This window comes from Vulpes lagopus, chromosome 19, assembly GCF_018345385.1.
Source record: "Vulpes lagopus strain Blue_001 chromosome 19, ASM1834538v1, whole genome shotgun sequence".
In the NCBI taxonomy this organism is placed as follows: Eukaryota; Metazoa; Chordata; class Mammalia; order Carnivora; family Canidae; genus Vulpes; species Vulpes lagopus.
Window position 1 is genome coordinate 38,419,400 of NC_054842.1, and position 27,499 is coordinate 38,446,898.

General features: G+C 38.4%; 1 protein-coding gene across 2 annotated transcripts in view; it reads left to right on the forward strand.

Moving 5' to 3' along the window:
* Window positions 1-26,873, forward strand: part of ATP1B3 (ATPase Na+/K+ transporting subunit beta 3) — a 44,977-nt gene extending 18,104 nt beyond the window's left edge. Inside the window, exons 2-8 of one of the 2 annotated variants that reach the window (XM_041734560.1) lie at window positions 5,607-5,701; window positions 7,042-7,170; window positions 12,806-12,913; window positions 18,703-18,887; window positions 19,901-19,951; window positions 24,163-24,249; window positions 25,854-26,873. In XM_041734560.1, coding sequence (XP_041590494.1) covers window positions 5,607-5,701; window positions 7,042-7,170; window positions 12,806-12,913; window positions 18,703-18,887; window positions 19,901-19,951; window positions 24,163-24,249; window positions 25,854-26,027 — 829 coding nt within the window. In that variant the 3' untranslated portion in view covers window positions 26,028-26,873. The remainder of the gene's footprint in view (window positions 1-5,606; window positions 5,702-7,041; window positions 7,171-12,805; window positions 12,914-18,702; window positions 18,888-19,900; window positions 19,952-24,162; window positions 24,250-25,853) is intronic. The other variant, XM_041734561.1, reaches the window with a different exon arrangement.
* The last annotated feature ends 626 nt before the right edge of the window (window positions 26,874-27,499 follow it).

The window sequence follows — 27,499 nt, forward strand, 5'->3', positions numbered from 1 at the left end:
AAATATACTTAATGCTTTTTTCCTTCTTGCTCTATTTGCACCCACTTCTTTTGGATATTAGCTACTTTCATTGTTGAGCTTGTACTTTATCAGATTAGGTTTTTCTCGGGCAGCCCGGGTGGCTCAGCGGTTTAGTGCTGCTTTCAGCCCAGGGCCTGGTCCTGGAGACCTGGGATCGAGTCCCACATCGGGCACCCTGCATGGAGCCTGCTTCTCCCTCTGCCTGTGTCTCTGCCTCTCTCTCTCTGTCTCTCTCTCTCTCTCTTTCTCTCAAGGATAAATAAATAAAATCTTTAAAAAAATAGATTTTTCTCAAATATTTGGGAATTATTGGCTCTGTGCTCCTCCTCTTTGTATTTAGACTTTCTAGTTACAGAAATAGGGGATATAGGTAGCATATGTCAACCAAGACTGGTCTAGGTATGGGGACTCTATTCTGCTTCAGGCTTTTACCAACCTACCCAGGACATTGCCAGGTTTTCCAGCCCAAGCATCCATACTCCCACTTCAAAGTAGATGTTGCTACTGTTAGTAGTTGCTTAATGCCAGAGGCAAGTGTATATATTGAGGGATAGGAGCAAAGTTAAACTCAATGTGTCTGCTCCTGCTATGGAGTCCTCTAGTCATCTGTCTGGTCTTTGACTCAGAGCTCCCCCCTCTTCTCCATCCTCGGTGAGCCAACGTACTTATTTCTGGGAGGCCTGATGAAATCCCTTTCCTTCCTCTCCCTGCTAGAGACAGTTCATTCTTTATCTTTTTTTTTCCCCCCTAACCCTTGATGTCTTAATTCTTTATGTGTCTATCACTTGTGATAACTGAACTCTTGGAGAGAAGGAACAGATCTTATTCTGTGTAAATTTCTATCACCTGGAGCAACATAGAATGCTTAAATGATAAATTTTTCAGACAGTAGGAGTTTAGATTATAATAAAAAGTAACAACTTGGTGTACCTGGCTGGCTCAGTCCGAGCATGCAACTCTTAATCTCAGAGTTGTAAGTTTGAGCAGCACATGAAATGTAGAGTTTATTTAAAAATAAAATCTTAGGGATCCCTGGGTGGCGCAGCGGTTTAGCGCCTGCCTTTGGCCCGGGGCGCGATCCTGGAGACCCGGGATCGAATCCCACGTCAGGCTCCCGGTGCATGGAGCCTGCTTCTCCCTCTGACTATGTCTCTGCCTCTCTCTCTCTCACTGTGTGCCTATCATAAATAAATAAAAAAAATAATAAAAAAAAAATAAAATCTTAAAAAAATAAAAGGTAACAACTGAAGGCTCCCAGGGAGAGCAGACCAGGTAAAGGTAACACATGGAGAGGTACTGGTCTGAATGTCACCCTCACTGGTAGGCTAATCTTAGGCAGGTTATTTAGTCTTGTTTAATTTTTAAAATAAATATATAAAATATGACTGCATGTGTATATATACGTATTTTTATTACAAAAATGGTACATGTCCATTAGTTTAAGAAAAGTCACTCTTTCCGGCAGCTCCGGTGGCGCAGCGGTTTAGCGCCGCCTGGAGCCCGGGGTGTGATCCTGGGGACCTTGGATCGAGTCCCACATCGGGCTCCCTGTGTGGAGCCTGCTTCTCCCTCTGCCTGTGTCTCTGCCTTTCTCTCAATCTGTGTGTCTCTCATGAATAAATAAATAAAATATTTTTTAAAAAGTCACTCTTTCAATGGGAAACAAATGATTTTTTTTCAGCCAACCATGCAAAAGCAATTTGTTTAAACAGGTGGTTCTGCGACAATGAATATCCACATGCAAAACAATGAAGTTCAGTTCCTTCCTCATACCATATATAAGAATGAACTCGGGATGCCGGGGTGGCTCTGTCCATTAACTGTCCAACTCTTTTTTTGTGTTTTTTTTTAAGATTTTTTATTTATTTATTCATGAGAGACACACACACACAGAGAGGTAGAGACACAGGCAGAGGGAGATGCAGCCTCCATGCGGGGAGCCCTACATGGGACTCGATCCCTGGTCTCCAGGATCAGGCCCTGGGCCGAAGACGGCACTAAACCGCTGAGCCACCTGGGATGCCCAACTGTCCAACTCTTGATTTCATTTCAGGTCATGATTGCCTGGTTGTGGGATCAAGCCCCAAGTCAGGCTCCGCGCTCAGTATGGAGTCTAATTAAGATTCTCTCTCTCTCCCCCTCCCCCAACTCTCATACATGCTTCTCTCAAAATAAAATCTTTAAAAAATATTTTTTAAAAATGAATTCAGTGCCTGGTAGCTCAGTTGGTTAAGTGTTGACTCTTTTAAGATTTTGAGAGAGAAAGCAAGAGAGCACAAGCAGGGCCAGGGGTGCAGAAGGAAAAGCAGACTCCCTGCCAAGCAGGAAGCTCAACATGGGGCTCAATCCCAGGACCCCTGGGATCACGACCCCAGCTGAAGGCAGACACTTAACCAACTGAGCCACCCCAGCACTCTGAAGCATCAGGTCTTGTTCTCAGCTCAGGTCTTGATCTCGGGGTTGTGAGTTCAAGCACCATGTAATTAATTAGTTAATATTTTTAAAATAAATTTTTTTTACAGGCATGCCTAGGTGGCTCAGTGGTTGTCTGCCTTTGGCTCAGGGCATGATCCCGGGGTCCTACGATTGAGTCCCACATCAGGCTCTGTGCAGGGAGCCTGTTTTTCCTTCTGCCTATGTTTCTGCTTCTTTCTGTGTGTGTGTGTCATGAATAAATAAATAAAATCTTTAAAAATAGATAAATCCTTTTTTTTTTTTTTACAAAATGAACTCTAGGTCAAAGACCCAAACATAAAAGCTAAAACTATAAAATTCTCTTTTTTTTTTAAGATTTTATTTATTTATTCATGAGAGACATAGAGGCAGAGACATAGGCAGAAGGAGAAGCAGGCCCCCTGCAGGGAGCCCGACATGGGACTCTAGGATGACGCCTTGGGCTGACGGCGGCGCTAAGCTGCTAAGCCAACCAGGCTGTCCTAAAACTATAAAATTCTTAAAAGAAAACATAGATGCAAGTCTTCAGGACTTTGGTTTAGACAGTGGTGGCTTTAAAAAAATGCGTTACCTCCAAGACGCTACTACACTGTATGTGTGTGTATATCGTTTATAACAAAACTGTAATCTTAAGTATAGCCCTTTAATGAGTTCTGAGTCATTCTAGCAAATTCTCAAACTTGAAGGAGCATTAGGGCCCTCCAGATTGGTAGCCAGTTGGTTTAGAAGTTCAAGAAACTTCTGAAGTGAGTGGCATTCTTGTGGAGGGTCATGCCTTGAGCTAGTAGAGTCTTTGCTATGCTGGACAATTGATGCGAGAACTGGATTGTTGGACATTCAGTGGGGTTGAAACAAAGTGTCTGGTCAAGATCCATTTCTCTTTCCCTGCATGACATAGAGTAAACCATGGCCTGATTTTTTTGCTGCTTAGTTTCTTTTATAGACTTCACATTAACAAACCTCATTTATGAAAACATTTTTTTGAGAGTTAAGTGCAATTGATTCCGTTAAGATTTAAACCTTGAATTTAGCCTTAGAGTCCAGTTGCAGTATCATTACAAAAATGTTTCTAGATAGTTGTTGGCTTTTTTTCCTCCCTGAAGTTTTTTATGTCGTGAGATTTCTTGACTTTTAGTTTCCTTTGCATAATGTAAATAATTAGATACTACTATTACCCCCTCTCTTCGAATGGGAGTAGGTACAAGGTCACCGTGGGAAAGTGGTCTGGCCAGGATTTGAATTTAAGTCATACTCTAGCATAGCCTATGCATATACCCACCCTGCTCCATCTGTTGTCCTATTGTCAACAAAAATAAAATGAGAAAGAAGAAAGGGATTTAAAAGTTGGGGCTTCTCAAGGAATAGAAATGAAAAGCAGAGTCAGTTCCTGTGTTAGAGAAAGGTAGTTTTAGCCATTCGATAGTAGTTGTCTTATGTGCCTTTAGATCTGAGTGTAAGTATAGAAGTAGCATTTGTTGTGCTTCTATATATACTATTAGAACAATGTGATAATGCAAAAACACCAATTATAACATGAAGCTTTTTGGTATTTGATATTTATTTTGAGTAAACAGCTTTGGTTTATAATTCTGCTGACCTCAGACTATTTAAAATGCTGATGTTTCTTCAGAGTTTTGTGCATGTTAGTTTCTTTAGTTGGTTAATGACTTAAGGAAATTCTTGAAGGATTTTAAGCTGAGGAACATGAGTAATAAAATCACTATTTAAGCTTCATTTACTTTTTCCTGCTTTTATTACTAGAACTGACACAGACATGCCACACTGAACAGGTTCCATCTGCACCATCCATTGCTAACCCAGGGTGCCCCAATATGATCCCCATCAATGTGTTAAGCCTATCAGCAAACTGCATCTGAGGAACTATATATGACAGCAGCAATTTATAACTTCTGTAATGATTTTATTTATTCATGATTTATTTATTATTATTTAACGATTTATTTATTCATGAGAGACACAGAAGGAGAGGGGCAAAGACTTAGGCAGAGGGAGAAGAAGGCTTCATGCAGAGAGCCTGATGTGGGACTCGATCCTGGAATTCTAGGATCACACCCTGAGCCAAAGGCAGTTGCTCAACCGCTGAGCCACCTAGGTATCCCAACTTTTGTTTTTCTTAGTAGGAGAAAGGTTAAGTTGATAAATTGTCGCTACTCTTATGAGTGATCCTTCATATATGATATTTATAAGTGAGATTAATTTTTAAATATTAGGTTTAGGTCTTAGCAAATGTTCCAGTAGAGAAAACTCATTTTAGTGCTAGAAATCACTTATGTTCTTATTTCTACACTCCTTACATTCAAAATCAACTTAATGGCTATTAATATATAGCATCAGATGTGGGACATGGTTATTAATCTATATATCCTTTTTTTTTTTTTTTTTTTTAAAGATTTCATTCATTTATTTGGAGAGGGAGAGAGAGCAGGGGCAGAGGGTGAGGGACAGGCAAAGAATCCCAAGCAGACTCCACAGTGAGTGCAGAGCCTGATGCAGGGCTCAATCTCCTGACCCAGAGATCATGACCTAAGCCGAAACCAAGAGTCATACGCTCAACCGATGGGCACCTCAGTTTGTGTATCTCTTTTATGAATATATCTCTTTATAGGAAATTTTAACACTTTTTTCATTATGTAATGGTTCTTGAGAAAGCATATTTGGATGTAGCTTGTTCATGTCTGTTTTATGTTTACTCAATATGTAACTTTTTATGAATTTCATTTACATTATTTTTCCTAGAAATTGAAAATCAGATTTTGAAAATATTATTATTTGTGGATGACTTAAAGACACAGCTAAATAATTAAACTCTTAGCACTTTAGTTTCAAACTTCACTGTTGCATCAACAAACTACCATGACTCAATCTGCCTGCTGCTGTAGTGTTTTATAGTGTGGAACATAGCCCACATTTGTTACATTTATGTATTTGTGGACCCTAGTCTGTTGAATGGAGGATTTATCTATTAGTTCCTATAAACATCTAGATCTGAAAGAATAATTTCTCCTATATCTCATTAAACTAGCCTTTCGGCTTTGCATGTGTTTCATTTCCCTCTGTAGTAAATTAAGCACCTCTTTGAGATTGGTCTTCCTTTTCTTTTTCTGCAACAGGATCGCTGTATGTGGTAGGGAAGTGATGCTATCTGAAGGTGACATGCTGTCCTCCTTTCTTCCTCTGTCCTCTCGCTCCCTATTTTGGCCTCCTGGTAATTGGGGCAAGGGAGGATGGGTGGGTGCTAGTCTAGATTAAGATGAAATTGCTGTAACTATTTTGCCTTTACTTGAAGTGGGGAGGGCTGGGCAGTGTCCTGCTCACATTTAAGAAATAAAAGTTACCTAGCTTGTGGCATAGTCTGTTTTGGGGTCATGGGGTCTTCAGAAAAATCAGAAAAACCTGGTAGAGCGATTCTCTGGGGAGTAAAGAATGGATATATTTAGAAATATATTACTACAGAAATCTCAGAAACTCTGAAGTTAATCCTTGCCTGGGGATGGATGATTGGAGTCCATTTATTTTAGGTAGGAACCTCTGCAGTGGCCCCTCTGCTGGTAATAGAGTCAGGCAAATAAACAAGTATATTATTAAGACGGGGAAATAAGGCTGATGTTAATTCAGTTCCAGGGAATTAAATGTTTTCACTGTTGCTGTATCTGGGAATTTATTATCTTTTGATCAATTTTAACATTTAAATATAAATATGTGACTTTACCAATATATTCTAATATACAATCCTGATGGTAACCACTTCTGATGTTAGAACTTTGAATATAGACATTTGAGAAAAATGGTTTTAGATATTCCCCCAAATAAGCCACTGGCTTAGGATAGACTTGTTTTAGTGTTTCCAGATTGTGAAGGAAAAAGATGTTGATGTTGAAACTTGGGTATGCCAACTATTGCTTTGTGCTGAGCAGTGGAGTTTTGAAGTCCCATTGGTTGGGGCACTTGTTTCTGGTCTTGTCCTTTGTTTGCTTTTGCATGAGCCTTCTACTTGTAGAGTTTCCTAAACATTATTCATTGAATACCATCTTCATGATTTGCCTCTGTGCACATTTCCTGGCCGTTAAGTCCACTTACTTTATAAAACTTAAATTTATGCAAATAATTATTGTGAAATATGGGATCAAAGTACTAATTCCTTTCTGTTTGCAACTTAAAGGAACATGTGCATAATGGGGTTTTATTCCACCTAAAATCATCCTTATCTCACTGGAGGACATCAAGTTCATTTGGAAAACATTCCCCTAGGTGCTGGAATGTTAAATCTCTGATCTTGAACCAGAGTATGATTTGTGGAAGCCGTCTACCTTGGAAGCATCTGTGGAGATGCGGGGTCCTGGGATGGGTAGATGATGCCTGCCGAAACACCCTCTGCTTGGGCAGATTGTACTGTTCTGAGTATGGAGACTTGGCTGTGTGCATGGCAGAGCTTGGAACCGTAGCCTCATGACAGTTGGTTTGTTTCCTTAACCTGCCCCTCACGGTCCCCCACATGCAGTGTACGTGTGTGTTTCCAATTTTCCCAAGTTTCCTTTTCTTTTGCAGGTTTGATCTTGCTCTTCTATCTAGTGTTTTATGGCTTCCTGGCTGCACTCTTCTCATTCACAATGTGGGCCATGCTTCAGACACTGAATGATGAAGTTCCAAAATACCGCGACCAGATTCCTAGTCCAGGTAATTATATTGCAGTTATTGTGACTTTTAACTAAATTTGGTTCTACTTTGGGGTACCTGAGTGGCTCAGTCAGTTAAGCGTCCGGCTCTGGGCTTTGGCACAGCTCAGGTCATGATCTCGGGGATCTTGGGATCAAGAGTGGGAGTCTGCTTCTCTCCCTCTCCCCCCATCCCGTCCCTACCCCTGCTTTTAGCCTCATGCACACCTGCACTCGTGTTTGCTCTCTCTCTCTCTCTCTCTCTCTCTCTCTCTCAAAATAAGTCTTTTTAAAAAAATTGGGGGACCCCCGGTGGCTCAGTGGTTGAATTGAATCTGCCTTTGGCTCAGAGCGTGATCCAGGAGTCCCAGGATCGAGTCCCACATCAGGTTCCTTGCGGGGAGCCTGCTTCTCCCTCTGCCTCTGTGTCTACCTCTCTCTGTGACTCTCATAATAAATAAATAAAAATCTTAAAAAAATTTTTTTTTGGTTATACCTTATCTTCACTATAAATTTCTTACATAGGTAAAAGTTAAACTTTGGGATTAGTGTGAAATTTTTGATTTTTGTTTGTTGTTTAATATTTGCATAATGATATAAAGACCTTTAATATTTACATACTGAAGACCTGTAATATTTACATACTGATATAAGGACCTGAGCTGATAAATCTTGAGTCCTTTGCCAGGAGTAAGCAGGAATGAATATGGGGAATTAGAGTGAAGCCAAATATGACCAATATAGTTATAAATGGCTTTTGTGAATATCGTGTACCATTTTCATTTTGTCTTGAGTAATTTACTTATAAAGTATATAGTTTAGCTCTAGCTTGGGCCAGAGCATTGGTCTTGTAAAATAACAAGCTTCCTATCTTTAATTGCTTAACATGGAAGTGGTAAAAAAAAAAAAAAAAAAAAAAAAAAAAAATTAAATAATCATCAATTGGGAATAGAATGGGCATATATTCTTACTGTGTTTATTTTTTTTTAATTATTTATTTATTTATGATAGTCACAGAGAGAGAGAGAGGCAGAGACACACACAGGCAGAGGGAGAAGCAGGCTCCATGCACCGGTAGCCCGACGTGGGATTCCATCCCGGGTCTCCAGGATCATGCCCTGGGCCAAAGGCAGGCGCCAAACCGCTGCGCCACCCAGGGATCCCTCTTACTGTGTTTAATTCTTTTCCACTGATTGTTGGGAGGGGAAAAAAAAATTCTCCAGGATACTCCACTACAGAAAATATCTTAAACACTTGTTTAAATCGTATTTTCTACTGCCTGATTTCATCCTTTTTAAACAGTCTTTGAATGCCAGCTTTGTCTTTGTTGAACATGGCTCTTGTCCTCAAGGTGCTGGCAGTTTTTATAGAAGAAGATAACAATATGCAAAACTCCAATATATGTAATTCCCCAAAAATGTGAACACCTACTAGAAATAATAGAGAAATAGAGAACGGCAGGGGGGGGGGCATGGATAGCAGGAAGGGTAGGAAGGAAGGAATGTCGTGGGAGGTTTCTTTCTTTTTTTAAATATATTTTTTATTTATTTTATTTTTTAAATTATTTATTCATGAGAGACACACAGAGAGAACAGAGAGAGAGAGGCAGAGACACAGGCAGAGGGAGAAGCAGGCTCCTTGCAGGGAGCCCGATGTGGGACTCGATCCCGGGTCTCTAGGATCACGCCCTGGGCCGAAAGCAGGCCCTAAACCGCTGAGCTACCCAGGGATCCCGGGAGGTTTCTTTCTAGAGCAGTGGTTCTCATCCAACAATGATTGGCTCCCCCAGGGCCTTGTGGTCATATCTGGAGACAGTTTTGGTTGTTACAACTGGAGGGGTGCTACTAGTGACCAGAGGTCAGGCATGTTGCTAAACATCCTAGAATGCACAGGACAAGCCCCCATGCAACAAAGATTTACCAAGCCCAAAATGTCAATAGTGCCAGTGCTGAGGAGCCCTGATCTAGATCCTTGCTCAGGGCATGGATTTGTAAGCCTTATCAACAGCCAAATGGCACCAGTTTCCCAAACCATCTTTTCTTGGAACATTTTATTCTAAGGACTTTCCCTTATTTTGCTGCTAATATTTGTGTAAACATCAGGAATCACTAGTTAATGTCATTTACCTCATTAGTTTATTTGACCAAGTATTTTATTTAACTAGCTTCATGCTCATTTTCCCCTCATCTCTAATGGTAGGCCTGTTTTCTTCTACCTAGATTAATTCTCTCTGTCTTTTTTTTTTTTTTAAGACTTATTTATTTTGAGAGAGAGGGCATGCACGAATGATTGGGGGGAGGGGCAGAGGGAGAGAAATCTCAAGCAAATCTCAAGACTCCCTACTGAGGGAGGAGCCCAATGCAGGCTCTGAAATCTCCAACCCTGAGATCATGACCTAAGCTGAAACCAAGAGTCAGATGCTTAATGAACTGAGCCACCCTGGTATCCCTATCTAACCTAATTCTATATTTTTCTTGCTAAGTTATGTGACTTTGATCCAGTCTATTTCAGGAATACTAAACTATTTATAATTGCATGAATAACAGAAGTAATAAAATAATTCACAATTTCAAACTGAGTCCCTTAAAATTATTTAAAACTGTACTGTAGGGCAGCCCCGGTGGCTCAGCGGTTGAGCATCTCCCTTCGGCTCAAGGCATGATCCTGGAGACCTAGGATTGAGTCCTGCATCGGGCTCCCTGCATGGAGCCTACTTCTCCCTCTACCTGTGTCTCTGCCTCTCTCTCTCTCTGTTCTCTCTGTGTGTCTCTCATGAATAAATAAAATCTTTGAAAAAACCCAACAAACTATACTGTAGTACTTAGTCTTATCTTTAACTTAATAAATATATATGCACATACATAACGTGTACATATTAATGGATGAATATACATTAGCTTGTTAAGATTTTCTCTTTACAAAGGGTTATGGGTCATGGGTTAATATTTTTTCTTTCTACTTATATTTTCCACAGTATATATGGTATTTAATATACTGGGGGTTTTGCATTGACTATATTGGTTTTAATCTTAAATGACATCATTTCAATATTATTTGTACCCAGTAAAGTAAATGCTAGTTTGAAATTGGTACGTATAAGTAACCTATACATCCACATAGCATGAACACATACTGATCATCATACCCTGACAAACATGCACATTATGCACACAAAGTCTCATATTCCAGTGGTTTAAATTGGAAAGAGAGGAGTTACTGTAGTCTTTACATACTGTTGATGTTCTTTATTTTGGGTAAGGCAGGACTTTATTTGGAGGAAATAAGCATACCATGTCAAAAATGTGCTTGTACCATACACGCCTGCCATAGTTTTTTTCTTAAGAGTTTCAGATTGATTATTAGAAGAAAGCCAGGGGTCCAAGAGTATTGTTAAGCAAGGTCTGAGAAGTAACTGGTATCAGAAATTCAGTTTTAGGGGCACCTGGCTGGCTCAGTCGGTAGAGCATATGACTCTTAATCTCAGGGTTGGAAGTTCAAGCCCCACCTTAAGTAGAGATTACTTGAAAAAAATAAAATCTTTTTTTTAAAAATCAGCTTTAGGGGATCCCTGGGTGGCGCAGCGGTTTGGCGCCTGCCTTTGGCCCAGGGCGCGATCCTGGAGACCCAGGATCGAATCCCACGTCGGGCTCCCAGTGCATGGAGCCTGCTTCTCCCTCTGCCTGTGTCTCTGCCTCTCTCTCTATCTCTCTGTGACTATCATAAATAAATTAAAAAAAAAAAATTATAAAATAAAATAAAAATCAGCTTTAGACTTTCAGGTCTTAATACAAAGTTTTTGCAAATTGAATGGCTAAAACATTCCCTTAGAAATTAGTCATTAGTCATGTAAAGGAATATAGTCTTTTGTATAAAGCATAGATATCTTCGTATTTTTCTTTAAAATTTCTCTAGTTTAGAAATATGGATATTGGGGATCCCTGGGTGGCTCAGCAGTTTAGCGCCTGCCTTCGCAGGGAACCTGCTTCACCCTCTGCCTCTCTCTCTCTCTCTGTCTCTCATGAATAAATAAATACTTTAAAAATATGGATATTTTGGGTTTTTCTTAAAGTTAGGTATTTTTAATAGTTGTATGCAAGCTGCCTTAATTCCATTATCTTTTTACTTACAGGATATTAAATCTTGTTCCTGCTGTAAACCTTAAAAATAAAAACAATTTCAGACATATACAGATGGTCATTTAATATAATGGACAGTAAGATATTTTATTCTTTCATTAAATGCTTTTACAAAAAGTCTTAAAGTTATTCTAGATTTTATAGAGATTTTGTGGTGGATGGACAGTCAGGCATAGGAGATTATCCAAATCCAAGTGATCTCTGGTATGTTGATGTAGGTGAATGGGGAGTTTAATCAGGAGGTCTTTTGGGCTGATACAGACTGAGATTTGCTCTGCCATTTAGGAACATTGTTTTATCATATGTGGGTAGCACTGCATCTAGTTTAACTCAAAATTCATGCAAACCAACACAGGCAAGTTTAGGGTTTAAAAGAAACTGGATCTAATCTAAAATGTAACTATATGTTACATTATATGTTACATCTATATGTTAACTATACTGGAATTTTTAAAAAAACAAACAAACAAAAAAAACCAAAAGAATTAGATATCTGTGAGCAGTTTAAATGGAAACTAAAACAACCCTTGTTATTTGTATATTTTCAGATTCAGTGGAAAACATAGCATCTCTAATAACTGTGATATGGGAAATGTTTGAGACTGGTGAAAATTTTAGGACTTTTTTAAGTCTGGGTGCAAGCCTAAATTAATAATCTAGATCTAATGCTTTGCCTTTTTTTTTTTTTTTTTAAAGATTGATTGATTTATTTGAGAGAGAGTGTGCACATGCAAGTGGGAAAAGGGCAGCGAGGAGCCTGACCAGGCATGTCATGACCTGAGCCAAGAGTCAGACACTTAACCATTTGAGCCACCCAGGCACCCCTAGATGTAATGCTTTTTAAACAAAGAAAGCTTATATTAAAGTTGGAAGCCTGATTATCTTTCTTACAGATAAATATGCTTACATTTTCTTTTCATAAACTCATTCAGCATGTTCTATAAACACAGCTGTAGATTCCTGATATATGAAATTGTTGGTGGTTATATTCTATATTCAATATGTGAAAACCCCATTTTGATTATAGAGCAGTGTTTATTATTGAAGGAAGAATATTTAACCAGAGTTAAAATTGTATAGGCCTCTTTCATTAAGTTTTATGTTTTCATAGAGTTGTAATTTGAATGACAAAAGAGCAGAGACTTTGATTTGCTAAAATTTTTCTCCTATTTAATAGCAAATCAGCAAAACCTAAAAATATTTGGTAGAAAAATGAATGTGGGAAGTACATACTAAAATTTGTATCTTTTTAAGTCAGGAACAGAGAAATTATAATTAACTGTAGATAATCAAATTTGGGGGAGGTTTCTAACTGATAACCTGTGAGATGATTTTGAAGGTTTGCAATTCTTTCATTTAAATATCTGTGCCTTCATAATCAGAAGTTCTTGATCATTTTAGCATACCCGTGAACACCGTTTTTTATACAATTACTGAGATCTGTCCTTTTAAGTATAAGCAAGGAGAAAGAAGGGAAGTTGCTGCAGTTAATTTCCCCCTTTTTCTTTTATCTCTTTGTAGGACTTACGGTTTTCCCAAAACCAGTAACTGCATTGGAATATTCATTCACTGTATCTGATCCGGAGTCCTATAAAGGGTACATTGAAGACCTTAGGAAGTTTCTGAAACGTAAGTATGTTTTCTTAAGGCGTGGTAAAAGATTTTAGTTATTAGAGAAACTAATACCAAATAATGATTGCTTTTAGAAACATCTTAGAATCTGTTTTACCTTTATTTCTTTTCTGTTAAACACAGTCAACTGAGAGGACTTGGAAGTAGATTTTATAATTAGTCATGAGCATGTTCTAACTTACGGAAAGACATAGGGGTCTAAGCCTAATGGGCAGATGATTTGACTTTTCTAAAGTAAGTAAGTATATGAGTCAAGTTTATTGAGACAGACATAATTATATCTACATTAAAAACTACTTCATAAAGCAAAACTAAATTATATAAAGTAATGTTTGAACCTTTTGGATCCATTGTACTTATGGAGGAGACAGGGAATGGTATTTATCATTTAAAAAAAAAACAAAAACAAATATCTACCACTCTGGTTTTTGGAGTTACCAGTCTGTAATGCTTTCCAGTAGTCGTCCTAGCTCAGTTTTTTTCCTCCTTTTTTAACTTAACTCTGTAGTTTTAACATGCACATGAATAATCATGACATGCTCTGGCCTGTCCTTGATCACATCACCTCTTCCTCGGGCACACATATCTACATTCATTCCTTAAAACATGTAGGACCCCATTGCCAAAATGACTGATGGAGGCTTTCCTCATATAACCTGCAATTTTGCCTGTTTTACTTTCCCTCAACTATTCCTCTACCTCATGGGGACTGCTGCCTCACTTACCCTTTTATTTTATCCCAGCCTCAACTTCCCTTTTTACCAAGCTTATTCCATGGTTTCTCATTTCTAGTTTTGCCAGTACTCTAAAATCCCATACCTGTCAGAAAATGCACCTGGAAAAAGCCACATAATTCTTCTAGATGAAACCATATAATTCTTGAATGAAGCCCTTTCTTTGAGCCTACCCCCTGAGCAGGCTGCTGAAGACCTTCCTCAGGACTAATCAGCGCTATGAATACTTGACCACCTCCCTCAAGTCGACCGCTCTACTGCCTGGCAGTCCCACTGAATTTTCTCTGGATAATCCTCTGAAGGGATTATTTCCAACCTCTACTCAAAACTTTAACCTGTTACCGTTACCCCTATAACTCACCTCATATAACCTGCTTTTCTGCTTAAAGAAATAATGGAAATATTCAAGTGGTAGGAACTCCACCAGTTTCCCCATTCCCAGTAAAACAAACCAATAGTTACAGCCATTTTGTCTGGTATTTCTCCTGCTCTGATGCCATTCCTCACATTTAAGGTCATGTGTACCAGTCCTGCTTTTTGGAGCTGCTGCTTTCAGTGTCTTGGAAGCATTATTTACTATTCCTTCTCATATATATTTAATCTCTGTTAGATCCTTCCCGTCAGCATGCGGAAGTCCTCCACTTCCTCTAATCTTAAATCAAAAACCTCTTGATCCTACACCATCCACTTGGCTGTCTTTCTAAATCTCTTTCCCTTGATTTTTTTTTTTTTTTTTTTTAAGATTTTACTTATTTATTCATGAGAGACACAGAGAGGCAAAGGCATAGGCAGAGGGAGAAGCAGGCTCCCTGCAGGGAGCCCGATGCGGGACTTGATCCCAGACCCTGGGACCATGCTGTGTGCCACCCAGGCCTCCCCCTTTCCCCCAGCCCCCCTTGATAGTTTTTTAAAGGTGTTTTTGTGAAAATATAATCCATGGTTTAAAAATCAAGTAGTAAAGAAAGGTCTGTAATGAAAACAGTTTTCCATCCTATTCCTTTTTAGCTGCAATTCTGTTAATTTACTCAACACATATTTTTTTGGAGAGTCTTCTTTGTGTCAAGCACTCTTCTAAGTTCTATCCGTGAACACAAGAAAAATGTGTTCATGGAGCTTGTCATCCAGTGGTGCATGGGAAGGTGATGAGTGCTGTGGAGGAGAGGGAGATGGGAGCAGTGGGAAGGGTTGCAGTTTTGAACAGGGTGGTCCAGGAAGGTCTCATGAAAAGGTGACCCTTGAGGAAGGATCTGAACATAAGGGAACTAGCCTGAGGCTTACCGTGTCCAATGTGTTCAGGGTTTATCAAGGAAGTTAGAGGGGCTGGATGAAATAAGCTAGGGTGAGAGTTGTAGGAGATGGAAGTCAGGGAAGTAAAGGACTAGGTGATGTAGGTCCTTAGAAGCCACTGTTAAGTTCTTTGGTTTTTATGCTGACCAAGTTAGAGGTTTTTAAGCAGGGAATATCATCTGATTTGAATTTTTAAAGGATCATTCAGGCTGCTTTTTTGAGACTATAGGGGGGAAGCTAGTTAGGAGGCCATTACACTAATCCAGATGAGTAGAATGGTGCTGCGGCAAGAGAAGAAGCAGTGGACATTGTAATTTGATTCTGGATACATGTTCAGTGGGAAAGAACTTCATGGTTTTGATCTTTCTCTTACAGTGGTTTTTTCTGTATCTCTAAATATTATAGTTTCCTGATGGTTCTTGATTTATCACTTTTGTGCATTGTCTTTACTTCCTGCCATGAGAAGATGAGAATTTACTTCACATGCCTCAGCCCTCCCTCCCACCCGCCTCCACTCAGTACATTAATTGAATTACTATTTTTAGTTTTGTTATTTATACATAGTCTTTATGTCTTACTCTGTCATCTGTAGACACTTCTGATTTCTCTATTTGTACAATGTCATTTTGAGGTATCCTCGAGTCCCTTTTTTTCTGGAAAACTCAGAGCCTTTCTCCTCCTGCCATAGTTTGTATGGTAACTGGTGAGGCCTTTAACATATTCAGCTGTCCTTTTGAGACTCCCTTTTATCACTTTAGTTGGATCCACTGTTTCTTGGCTTCTGGATTTTTTTCTGAATTTACCACCTAGTTTTGATGGAGTATATTTATTCTATGTAACTTCCTAAGATACATGAAATGTAAATTTTGAGTCCTTTCATTTCTGAAAATAACCTAATTCTGCATTTATAGGTGATACTTCAGCTGTATAGAGAATTTTAGTTCCTTTGTATTTGTTTTTTTCTCCTGCAAGGCTGTTTTTTAAATTTTGCTTTTAAATGTATTTCCGGGGGATCCCTCGTGGCTCAGTGGTTTAGCGCCTGCCTTCGGCCCAGGGCATAATCCTGGAGGCCAGGGATCAAGTCGCACATTGGGCTCCCTGCATGGAGCCTGGTTCTCCCTCTGCCTGTGTCTCTGCCTTTCTCTCTCTCTCTCTCTCTCTCTCTCTCTCTGTGTGTGTCTCTTTCATGAATAAATGATATCTTAAAAAAAGAAAATGGGGATCCCTGGGTGGCGCAGCGGTTTGGCGCCTGCCTTTGGCCCAGGGCGCGATCCTGGAGACCCAGGATCGAATCCCACGTCAGGCTCCCGGTGCATGGAGCCTGCTTCTCCCTCCGCCTGTGTCTCTGCCTCTCTCTCTCTCTCTCTCTGTGACTATCATAAATAAATAAAAATTTAAAAAAAAAAAAAAAAAAGAAAATGTGTTTTTTTTTTTTTTTTTTTTTTTTTAATTTTTGTTTATTTATGATAGAGAGAGAGGCAGAGACACAGGCAGAGGGAGAAGCAGGCTCCATGCACCGGGAGCCTGACGTGGGATTCGATCCCGGGTCTCCAGGATCACGCCCTGGGCCAAAGGCAGGCGCCAAACCGCTGCGCCACCCAGGGATCCCAAGAAAATGTGTTTAAATGTATTTCCGTTGGGTTCTAAAATTTGTTTTGGTTTCAGTCTCTAAAATATCACTTTACTGGTAACTTGATGGGGATCTTTCATGATAAAGGCTTAAGTTCTCCAGTTCAAGGAAATTATCTTCTATTACTACTTTAATAATTTCCTCAACTCAATTTTCTGTTTTTTTTTTTTTTTTCCTAGAATTATTCTGTTAGTTGGGTCTTGGATCTCTTGTTTTGCTCTCATTTTCTATTTTTACTGTATTATACTTTCTGGGGTCTTTTAACTCTTTAACCCTTCAAGCCTCACCCCTCGCCTTTTAACTTTCAGTTGTTATTGCTGAGTTTTAGGAAAGCCTTTCTCATATTAGAAAGGTAGCATTTCTTTTTAAAAGATTTGCCCTTTTTTTCCCAATAGATAACCACTTAAAATTTAAAGTTTTATTTTGTTCAAATTAACCTTTTTCTTTTCAGGTCTTCTTTGTTTCTTTCCTCCTTTCCTTTCCTTCCTTCCTATTTTAGGCTTTCTTCAGGTGTATAGGGCTCTTATGTTACTCTGTCCAGGATTATTGATCTATGTCCCATCATGCCTTGGAGTTGGAGGGAGGAGGTTCTTCATAACCTGACCTCTCATCATTACAACTCCTTGCATTAAGTGGAAGGTGGCAGAATACAAAACTGAACTGATGAACTGACCTATACCAAAAGGTCTATGCATTTGAAACCCTTGGGGGAAATTGGGAAGGCCTTGAATATTTCTTGCAAAATGATCTTTATGATTGTGCCACCAAAGTCAAAAAGGAAGTGATGAATGTCATATGATACCTATTGTGTTTAACTCCATGTCCCAAATATTTGAATCCTTTTAAATGAGTACATAATTCTAATTATATCCTAATTTTTTATAAATATAAGATGAAACCAACAATTTTTGATAGTTTTTCTCCCCAAAGGAAAGATCTTTACACTTTTTAATAAATGCATTTACTTTGAAATTTTTGTTCCTGTTTTGGATTCATTTTAGGTGGCCTCTTTCTGGTACCAGTTGTACCCATACCCCAGTAGTTCTTAGGGAGGTACTGTTGGAGTGTATCTTAACTCTTTTTTAGCATCTTTCAATAAACGCATTCATAGAGGGCAGGGACCACATCAGGCTTGCTCACTTTTGTGCCACTCTTGCCTAACACTGTGCCAGTATGGAGCAAACAGCCAAAAACCCGTTGTGTCTTTCTCCCTCTCCTTTCTTTCACATCTCCAGGTTGTAACCATTTTATTCCTTTATCACTTGAGTTTATCTAAGATGTTACCTGTTTCTGCTTAAAACAACAACAACCACAAAAAAAAACCTTCTCTAAGTTAACATTAACTCACAGGGACCCCTTGGCGCTCAGCTTTGTTCTAGTCCCCCCAGAATATACTGCCATAGCACTGTTTTTCTTTAGGCCCTTCCATTATGATTATTAGAGCTAATGTCTGTTTGTAAGGTCTGTTATACTGTAAAATCCATCATAAGGGCAGCCACAGTGCCTGTGTTCTCACCACTGTATTTTCTTTATGGGAGTATAGTTGACACATAATATTACATTAGTTTCAGGTTACAACATGGTGATATGACAAGTTTATAAGTTGTCCCCACTATCTTTTGGGCCATGAGCATAGGAGGCATTGAAATAATACTATGGCCGTGGCTGGCGCCACCTAATGGTGACAAAAGACATTGATCTGTAATCCAGTTTTTTACCATCGTTGAATACAAACAAACATCAGAACTGTTAAAGCAGGACGCCTGGGTGGCTCAGCAGTTGAGCATCTGCCTTCTGCTCAGGGCGTGATCCTGGGTCTGGGGATCAAGTCTCGCATCAGGCTCCTTGCATGGAGCCTGCTTCTCCCTCTGCCTAGGTCTCTGCCTCTCTGTGTCTCTCATGTATAAATAAATAAAATCTTAAAAAAAAAAAAAAAAACTGTTAAAGCTTTTTAAACCTTTAATGGAACAAACATTTTTTCCTTAGGATCATTCTAAGGAAATGTCTTTGAAAGTGTCTTTGTCTTTGAAAAGTGTTGTCAAAAAATAAAAGTGTTGTCCATCGGATGGGATATCCCTGGTTTTATTTAAAGTCTGTTTCTGACTGATCTATGCACATGTATCTTTACTTTTTAGCATATGAGTCAGAAGAACAGAAGAATCTCACAGCCTGTTCTGATGGAGCACTTTTTGAACAGAAGGGTCCAGTTTATAGTGCATGTCGGTTTCCTCTTACCTTACTCCAAGCATGCAGTGGTGTGGATGATCCAGATTTTGGCTACTCCAGAGGAAGTCCTTGTGTTCTTGTGAAAATGAACAGAGTATGTACATATTTTGCCACTGCTGCTTTTAGTGTCTTCTATTAGAAAGCTGGCAACTCTTTTATCTCATTTATGGGTAACTTGCATATGAGATTAGCCATGATAATAATTGACCTTTGGAAAATTAATACAGAAAAAAACCAAGACTGGTTCATTAAATCATGGATTAGGGAAGTAAAACAACTTTTCCCTTTTTAGTTATGTGCATCTAGGCATAGATTAATTCTTCAAGGGATAAGTATTCTGGTTGTCATATCCAAAATCATGATTTTATTAATGTTCAGTGCTCATCTTTGTTCCAAAGTTATCACGTGGGCAAGAATCGTTACTGCTATAGATATTTTGGTTGCTACAAAACTTATCTTTTGGGAGGAATATTTATATTTTACAGGCATTTGCATGTAAAATGCATATAAATTTAAAACATAAAAAGATCCTCCCACAAAACAGATGAATAAATGTTGCCATACAGAGTTAGTTTTAGTTATATCTGCTACATACATGAAAGTAGCCTCATTATATAGAACTGAATAGTGCTGTATCTTAAAATGGGATTCTCCCCAACATGCATTTTGTGGAATAGATAGATGTAAGATATGGTAAGGCTCCATGGAAGCCTTGTGGAAACATATGTTGGCGGATTGACCTGATAAATCTTCATGAAAACATTTTATTATGCTTCTGCAATTCTTATTATTTGCATTAAAGATTTCTGTTTGTTTCTTGTTTTAAGGATAGCAGAGTGCAATACTATGTTTTACTTGGTTTTTTGGTAACTGATTTTTCTAAATTGCCCCAGTACAGTAACAAGACAGCTAACTGGTAAGATTATTTTATTGAAAAGTCCATTCTAACCCTCTAAAATAAAATTAAAAGGCAAACGTAACAAGGTTTTAATACACAGAGTTGGTATTTATCTCAATCCTTCCACTCCTGGGTCCCCAGCAACAAAACAGGAAGTTCTTTTATTTATGTTTGTGATGTTTCAGTTAATCAGTTTTTCTCTACCACAGATAATTGGATTAAAACCTCAAGGAATGCCAAGGATAGAATGTACTTCAAAGGTTAGTATTCAAAAAATTAACCCAGCTTCTGTTAAAGCTTTAATAGATCTTAGTATTTTAAAACAGTGATTTTTTTAGTCATTTTTTCCTCCTGTCACATGTTGAAAGTCCTCTGTAGTGCTAGTCTTAGAAGAATAAAATTCCACCGAACTTTGGGTGTAGAGCCCTTTTTTATTTGCAAATGGTAATTCAAAAAGATGTTTTCATGTGCATGGATTTCATAGACACTGTGTTTACATTTACATATACCATATTTCATTGATTCTGAGATTCACTTTTTTTCTAGCTTAATAACACTGAAATGGGGGTTGGCCTTATAATTGCTGGTGTCTTACTAGCGTATCATGAGATTTTCTCTTTATTAATAGTAGGTAAATTGGTGTGCATCAGTGGCATCTGAGATTTCATGAAAAATGGTACATTTTCCTTGAGGCAGTATTTTTTCTCTCTTATCCCTACTTTATTATTTTTTCTAGAGTGCTATGCAGTTTTCATCTCATAACTTCTTTTGTTTTCTCTCCATGCTGCAAGTGCAACTAAGACAAATATATAAATGATGGGTAAGAGTTCTGAGGAGAAAATGTTAAGTTCTAAATTTAATTTTATTGTACAAAATTTAGCATTCCAATCCCAAATCTGTCAAAAGTATCTTACTTGAAATGTTACATTGAAAATCACTTCTAAAGTTGTTTGCGAGGCAGCTTGGTGGCTCAGTCGGTTAAGCATCTGCTCAGGTCATGATCTCTCAGCGTCCTGGGGTTGAGCCCCAAGTCCGAATCCTTGCTCAGTGAGGAGTCTGCTTCTCTCTCCCCCCACCCCAACCCTGGCTTATGTGTGTGTGTGCACACCCTCTCTCAATAATCTTTTTAAAAGTTGTTTGTGATGAAAACTATATTCTTTTAGCCATGAATAGATTTCTTATTTGTGCAGAAACTTCTTATAAGATTTTTTTTTTTTTAAGATTTTATTTATTCACGAGAGACACACACAGAGAGAGGCGCAGACACAGGCAGAGGGAGAAGCAGGCTCCATGCAGGGAGCCTGACGTGGGACTCAATCCCGGGTTTCCAGGATCAGGCCCTAGACTGAAGGTGGCACTAAACAGTTGAGCCACCCAGGCTGCCCTGTGCAGAAACTTCTTGCTCAGTGGTTCTCAAATTCTTTCTTGCATCAGAATCACTTGGGAGGGCTTGTTGGGTCCCATTCTCGAAGTTCTGACTCAGTAATTCTAACTAAAGTTTCCAGGTGATGGGGATAGTCTCAGGCTCTTACTTTGAGAACTTCTGCTTTAGTGTATCCTTAATAATTTCTTTTGAGGATTTATTCACTGTTTAGAATAAAAAGCCAGGAAAGTCTGGTTTCTCATGTAGGTTGGAATATATGTGTGTGAACCATGTGCAGTTCACTTGACCTTCTTATACACAGCCAGTGCAGCCAGTAGGCTACTTATAACCAGATGCTACATTAAGCTGAGCTTTTCTTGCTAAACAAATACTTCTGAAAAGCTAAGCATATTCTCTCATCTGGTAAGAAAACATATGGCTGCAAGCTACATTTAGAAAAAGTAACTTTTCCCTCCTTGCTTGCAGGTCTTTCCAATAGAAAGTTCCCAAGGCTTATGTGCTAGACTTCAGCCAGGGAGAAGTGCTAATTTCATGACAGCATACCTGTAGGCAGGAACTTTTGCCTTTGCATGTGAGCGGACTACACAGATAAGCTTGGAGTAGTGGCTCTGTGGAGCCAACACTACTAAGAAAGGAAAACACATTTTGGCCACTAAGGCAAAAGCTTTAAACTCCTAAGATTTCAATTTTGTAAACCCTTGGCCAGTATAAACAACTCCACGTAACTGTTTTATTGGGGTTCTACATGGATTTTTATCTATCGTGTATCCTTTGCTTCTAGAATAGTTGGTGGAAATGTTAGTGAAAAATCGTGGTTGATGATTCAGATTTCAGTTTGTTGTCCCTGTGTGAAGAGTTGTGTGTAAAGTATGTAAAATAATCGAAGTAGATGGCGATTTTGTTTATTTAGTTGTAGAATAGGTTTGTTTTTAGAAAGTCTGTAAAACTTTTCGTTGTACTTCTAGGCTAGTCATCAGGTGGAGTGCATATGTTTTAGAGGTGTGGCTCTGCAGAGCAGAGGGGAACATTTACTGTAGGCCATCCTAGTGGCTATTAGCCATTACATTTGTCTATATCAAGTGTTCTTTAAATTCTTTAGTTGACTTTTTATGTAATACTTTTTATATCTCATATTCTTAAGTTTGATTGGCTTTGTTTTATACAAAAGTCCTGAAAATACCAAAATAATTAAAAGAAGCTTCTAGGCATTTAATTTAAAAGATGGTTCCTGCAAAAGATGGAATATTCATTTAGGAAAATGCAGGAGAAAAGAATTGGTAAATGCTACTCAGAGATAACCACTGCTTAGAACATTTGGTTTGTGTTCAGGTCTTTTAAGGGTGGTGTGTGTGTAAAAGAAAATACACTCATTTTAAAACTATGACAGGTATGCTTCACCCTAAAGTATCATTCAGATATGCATTTCAATATTCATAAATTCTCAATGTTTATTTTTACAGAAGGTATAAAGTTCAAGTAAAAGCTTGCCAACATTATGGTTTTGGTACAAACCAAGAGAACAGTGAAGAGTCAGTCACATCTGGGTGATCTTAAGCATATGATTTTAACTGAGCCTCAGTTCCCCCTCTTTGTAATTGATCCTGCCCAGAGAAGGCTGTTGGGGCCAAATGAAGTCAGTATAAGTGTGGTGTCTGGCTAGAAGTACCAGTAATCCACAAAAAACCTTTATATCTTGGGGGAACATCTACTTCTGTGAATTAAGCTCATGTGTTAAGAGAAAAGCAATTAATACAGAAAGGCACTCATCACAATGATTGTTTTTTCTTTACAGAGTACAAATGTAGGGTAGAAATGGTTTCTACGACTTTTTTTAGTCTTATCTCCTGTTCTTCCCGCCTATGTTTGACCTGGATCATCAGAACTTGCCCATTTTGTGGGGTATCGTCACTCCGCATTGTGCTATCTTGCTATGTTACTTGTCTGTTACATGTGCTACTCCTGGAGTTACATAAGCGGAATAGGACTTCTCCTTAGAGGAGATACTAGTTTTGCTATAGTGTTTCCTGTGTGCTTTCAAAAATAGAAATTAGTGCGTTTAAAACTAGAATTCAAGCATTTACTGATGTTTTAATTCATCCTTACTAAACTTGCACTGATCTTAGTCATCTACTGTGTGTTATAGTCATTAAAATTAATCACGTTCGTAATGTGTTACCTGAGAATTCTTGTTATCAAGAAGAATAGAAATAATAGCATGAATGAGTTGGATTATGGATGATTTTTCACATTTACTAGTTTAAATATATGGAATATGATTCAGTAAATTTCAGGACTTTGATTTTGCGTGTGTTCATAAATTTAAGGGTATTTTTTTAAAGATTTTATTTATTTATTCATGAGAGACAGACAGAGGGAGAAGCAGGCTCCTTGCAGGGAACCTGATGTGGGACTCGATCCCAGGTCTCCAGGATCAGGCCCTGGGCTGAAGGCGGTGGTGAACTGCTGAGCCACCCAGGCTGCTCAATTTTAGGGTATTTAAATCAGTTAAGAGTTTTAAAAAAAAAAAAAAAAAAAAAGCTTTGCTTGGAGTACCTTAAATTTTTCCTAATAGTTTTTGGTAGGTACATCATAGTTTCCCCTTCTGGCTACCCTAACAGTTACTAATCACAGGAAACTTTGGGACCTTCTGCCTCCCAAGCCTGAATCCTGCATTCTATAGTATGGCAGCCATTGTTTACAGTCTGGAAGCACAGTATTTTAAATCCTTTCAGGACTGCATTGGTCCCCCATACAGACTGCTGTATTCCTGCTATCAGTGGCTGGAGAAACTGGCATTTGGTAGTTGGAAGACAGATAAGATTTTCAGACAGTGAATGAACAGCTCTGACTCTTAAGTTAGAAGGGATTCTCCTGGAAAAGCATGTAGGCTGTACCAGGAAATGTAAGAAGAGTCCAGACAGTTTGTGTCAAAGAATTCAAATCAAGATTAATAGGTCTGTTCTCAAAAATGTAATTAATGCAATTGGAACAGCATTGTAGGATTACTATATACAGTTGATACTGCCTTTATATTTTTAAGTTGTTTTTTGTGACCTAAAAAGGAATTTCTCTTGTTTTCTACTTTAGAGTGAAAACACAGCATCTCTGTCAACTTACCCCTTCAATGGAGTTATAGATTTAAAATATTTTCCATATTATGGGAAAAAACTGCATGTAAGTACTTAGAAGTTTGTACGTGGTTGTAAATGTCATTTGTCTGTGGTAGACAGGCCCTGGCCTGTGTAACTTGTGCATCCTCTATTTTGGTCTTTAAATATAAATGGTGATGCCAAGTAGAGATCCCACATCTCCAGTCAAAATGTAAAACCCAAGCAGATAACTTAAAGGATGGTTATTTTCAAAATGCCCTTTTCTCTTTCATTACTTAGAATGTGGGTGGAGTATACACAGAGGTGAAAACAAAGTGGCTAGAACAGTACAAAGAATTCCTGTAGACTTTTTCCAGATTTCCCAAATGTAATATTTTACCTTATTTGTCTCCATTTATGTTTAATATTTTTCCTGAACCATTTTGGACTAAGTTATAAACATAGTGCCTCTTTACACTAAATGCTTGTTTTCCTAAAAATAAGGACATTCTATATGACCATAACTGAGTTATCAAAGGAAATTAACATTGATATAATACTATCATCCAGTCTGCAGACATTGTTGAAGTTTTGCCAGTTGTACTAATAATGCCCTTTCTTGCAAATTCCTGGTGCAGGAGATCCTTAGTCACAACCTGGAGCAGTTCCTCTGTGTCTTGCCCTTGTGCTCTTCAAAAATGAGCACAGGACTTTTTTTGGCTTATTTTGTTTGTTCCTTATTGAGTTTGCCTGATGTTTTTCACGATTAAATGTAGATTGTACATTTTTGGCAAGAATGCCTCAGAAGAAATGTTTTCAGAATAGCCTAGCAAGAGAGATGTGGCGATGAGTGGTCAGGTAACCGTGAACACTGGGTTCCGGTGGCATCAGCCAGGTTTCTCTGCTGTCAGGTTGCTTTATTTTCTTTTGTAACCAGCAAGTATGTCATGGAGAGAGTACTTTGAGAGTCTCTACAATTCTGTTTCTCCTCCAGTTTTAAGCACGTTGGGGATTCTTGCCTGAATCAGCTACTAATAGGCTTGTTCCCAGATTTTTTTTTTTCCCTCCATTTACTAGTCGGCATTCTGCTCTGAGAAAGAGCTTTGCCTTCTCCACCATTTATTTACATCCCTGTATTCTCATGGACTCTTATCTGTTACTGTTTGGTGCTAAAATTGTCCCCGATTTGGCCAGTGAGACACTTAGGCAGACTCTTACATCCTTTAGACATGCTCTCGTGCTGCTTTGAGCACCTCTCTACTTTCTGGCAATACAGAGTACTCTGCATTCATCTTGTACTTTCTCTGCCTCCATCCTAGAATCAGCCCCCAGTTCCTTTTAGTGAAGAAATGTGTCTAGAAACCACACTGACAATACAGTTAGGAATATATTTGCATGAAATTACAGAATCAGTAAGGGAGTCTTTGGGTAAAGGGGAAACTCAAACTAAGGTTATAGAATATCTAAAAACTGGTAACAAGACACAACCTAATTACAAGATATATTTAAAGCAGTGCTCGCAGGAACTGTCTACATCCATAAAAATTCAAGTGAAAATAAGAAATAGAAAGTAGGTATCATTAATTAAAACTTGTTTTTAAAGTTTTACAGAATAAACTAACTCCTGATAAAAGTGTAAATGAAGTTACTATAGAACAGGAGTTTCATGTATTTTCCTTTATTTGCCAGGTGAGTTATCTGCAGCCATTAGTTGCTGTCCAGGTCTCCTTTAATGCGACCAGCAGTACCACAAATGAAGTAACAGTCGAGTGCAAGATTGATGGATCACCCAACCTAAAAAACCAGGATGATCGTGACAAGTTTTTAGGACGAGTTGTGTTCAAAGTCATAGCACGTGCATAGTAGGAGTTACTTTGTGTCTCCACAAAGTAAATGTTGTGTTGTCTGTCTTCATTTTGTATCAGCTGGACCTGCCCGTCTAGAATTATGAGACCACCTTGGAGAAAGGTGGGGTGTGGTACATGACCTTGGGGTAACATCATAATGTGCTTTCAGATCATAGTGTTCAGTGTCCTCTCAAGTAACTGCCTGTTGCCTCTGCTGCCTTTTGAACCAGTGTACAGTCGCCAGATAGGGACCATGAACACCAAATCTGAATAGTATGGGGGTCTTGTCTTATTTTTATGTGGTTTAATTGCCAAGTGTCTAAAGCTTAATGTGCTGTGCTATGTAAATATTTTATAGATTTAACACTGGTTAACTGTCCTGTTTTGATGCCAGCAAAGTTTTAGGGATAAAATGGTACCTGAACATCATCAAGTGACTTTCTAGCTGTAAGAAATGTGGTGGGGGGGGAGATGTTCTGTATGTGAGGAGAAAAAAAGAAAATAAAAGTGGATTTGAAAGGTTGACTTGATGTTTTGTAAAATTATTTTTTACATGCTGAATTAGTCTGTGGATCTTCTTAAGAGCACAAACTTTATGTTGTAAAACGTGTAAAAAATATATATACCGATGGGATTATTTTTAGTGCTGGAACTAAATCTCTTATAAAGTATTTTAGACCATAGGTGAAACAGCATTTTTAAGTTAGCCACTATGAATATGCACCTAATTTTTTTATGAAATTAAATTCATATGATTTAAATTGTACAATAGTTTGTGAAATATCTTGTTACTGCTTTTATTTAGCAGACTGTGGACTCTAATAAAAAATATAAATTGTGAAATATAAAAACTTGGAACTTATTCAAAGCTTCAAACCAGTTTTATTTCAGCATCCTTTGACTAGTGTTGTGAAATATTTTCTCCTATCAGTGGGTACTGGAACGATTGTCATATTGTTACCTGCTTTCTCCTCTACTGAAAAAGATGTGCTTCCTATGTGATGGGTGGTTTAAGCCAATTTTTTATTTTTATCCTAAAAAAGCCAAAGCTTACATTCATGGTTTTCTTTGTGTTGGTGCAAGCCAGGATGAGTGGGACACAGCCCAGTGGGATCTCTGCCACTAGGATCTTAGTGATGGTAACAGATCTTTGCAACTAAAGAAAATGATTCTTGGAGCTATTAATAGAGCAAACGTTTGGGGGCTTTGATTTTCCTTTCTGCCCTGTCTCTTAAGAGTGCGATACCACTTTTAAAATGCTACAATACTAGAGCGTCACTTCAGCTGGTTCAATGTGAAAAGGTTTTCAGTTTTGACTCCTGTGGAATTCATATTATATATTCCTTTAAATTAGCATATTTGGGTCTTTGAAGTATAATGGAAGTTCTATTTTAAGGAGCTTAGATAAAAGCAGACTTGTTCTCAGAACATGAAACAAGAATGGAGATATCCCAAATGGTTAGTGGATTTTGGGGAGAATAAAAATGA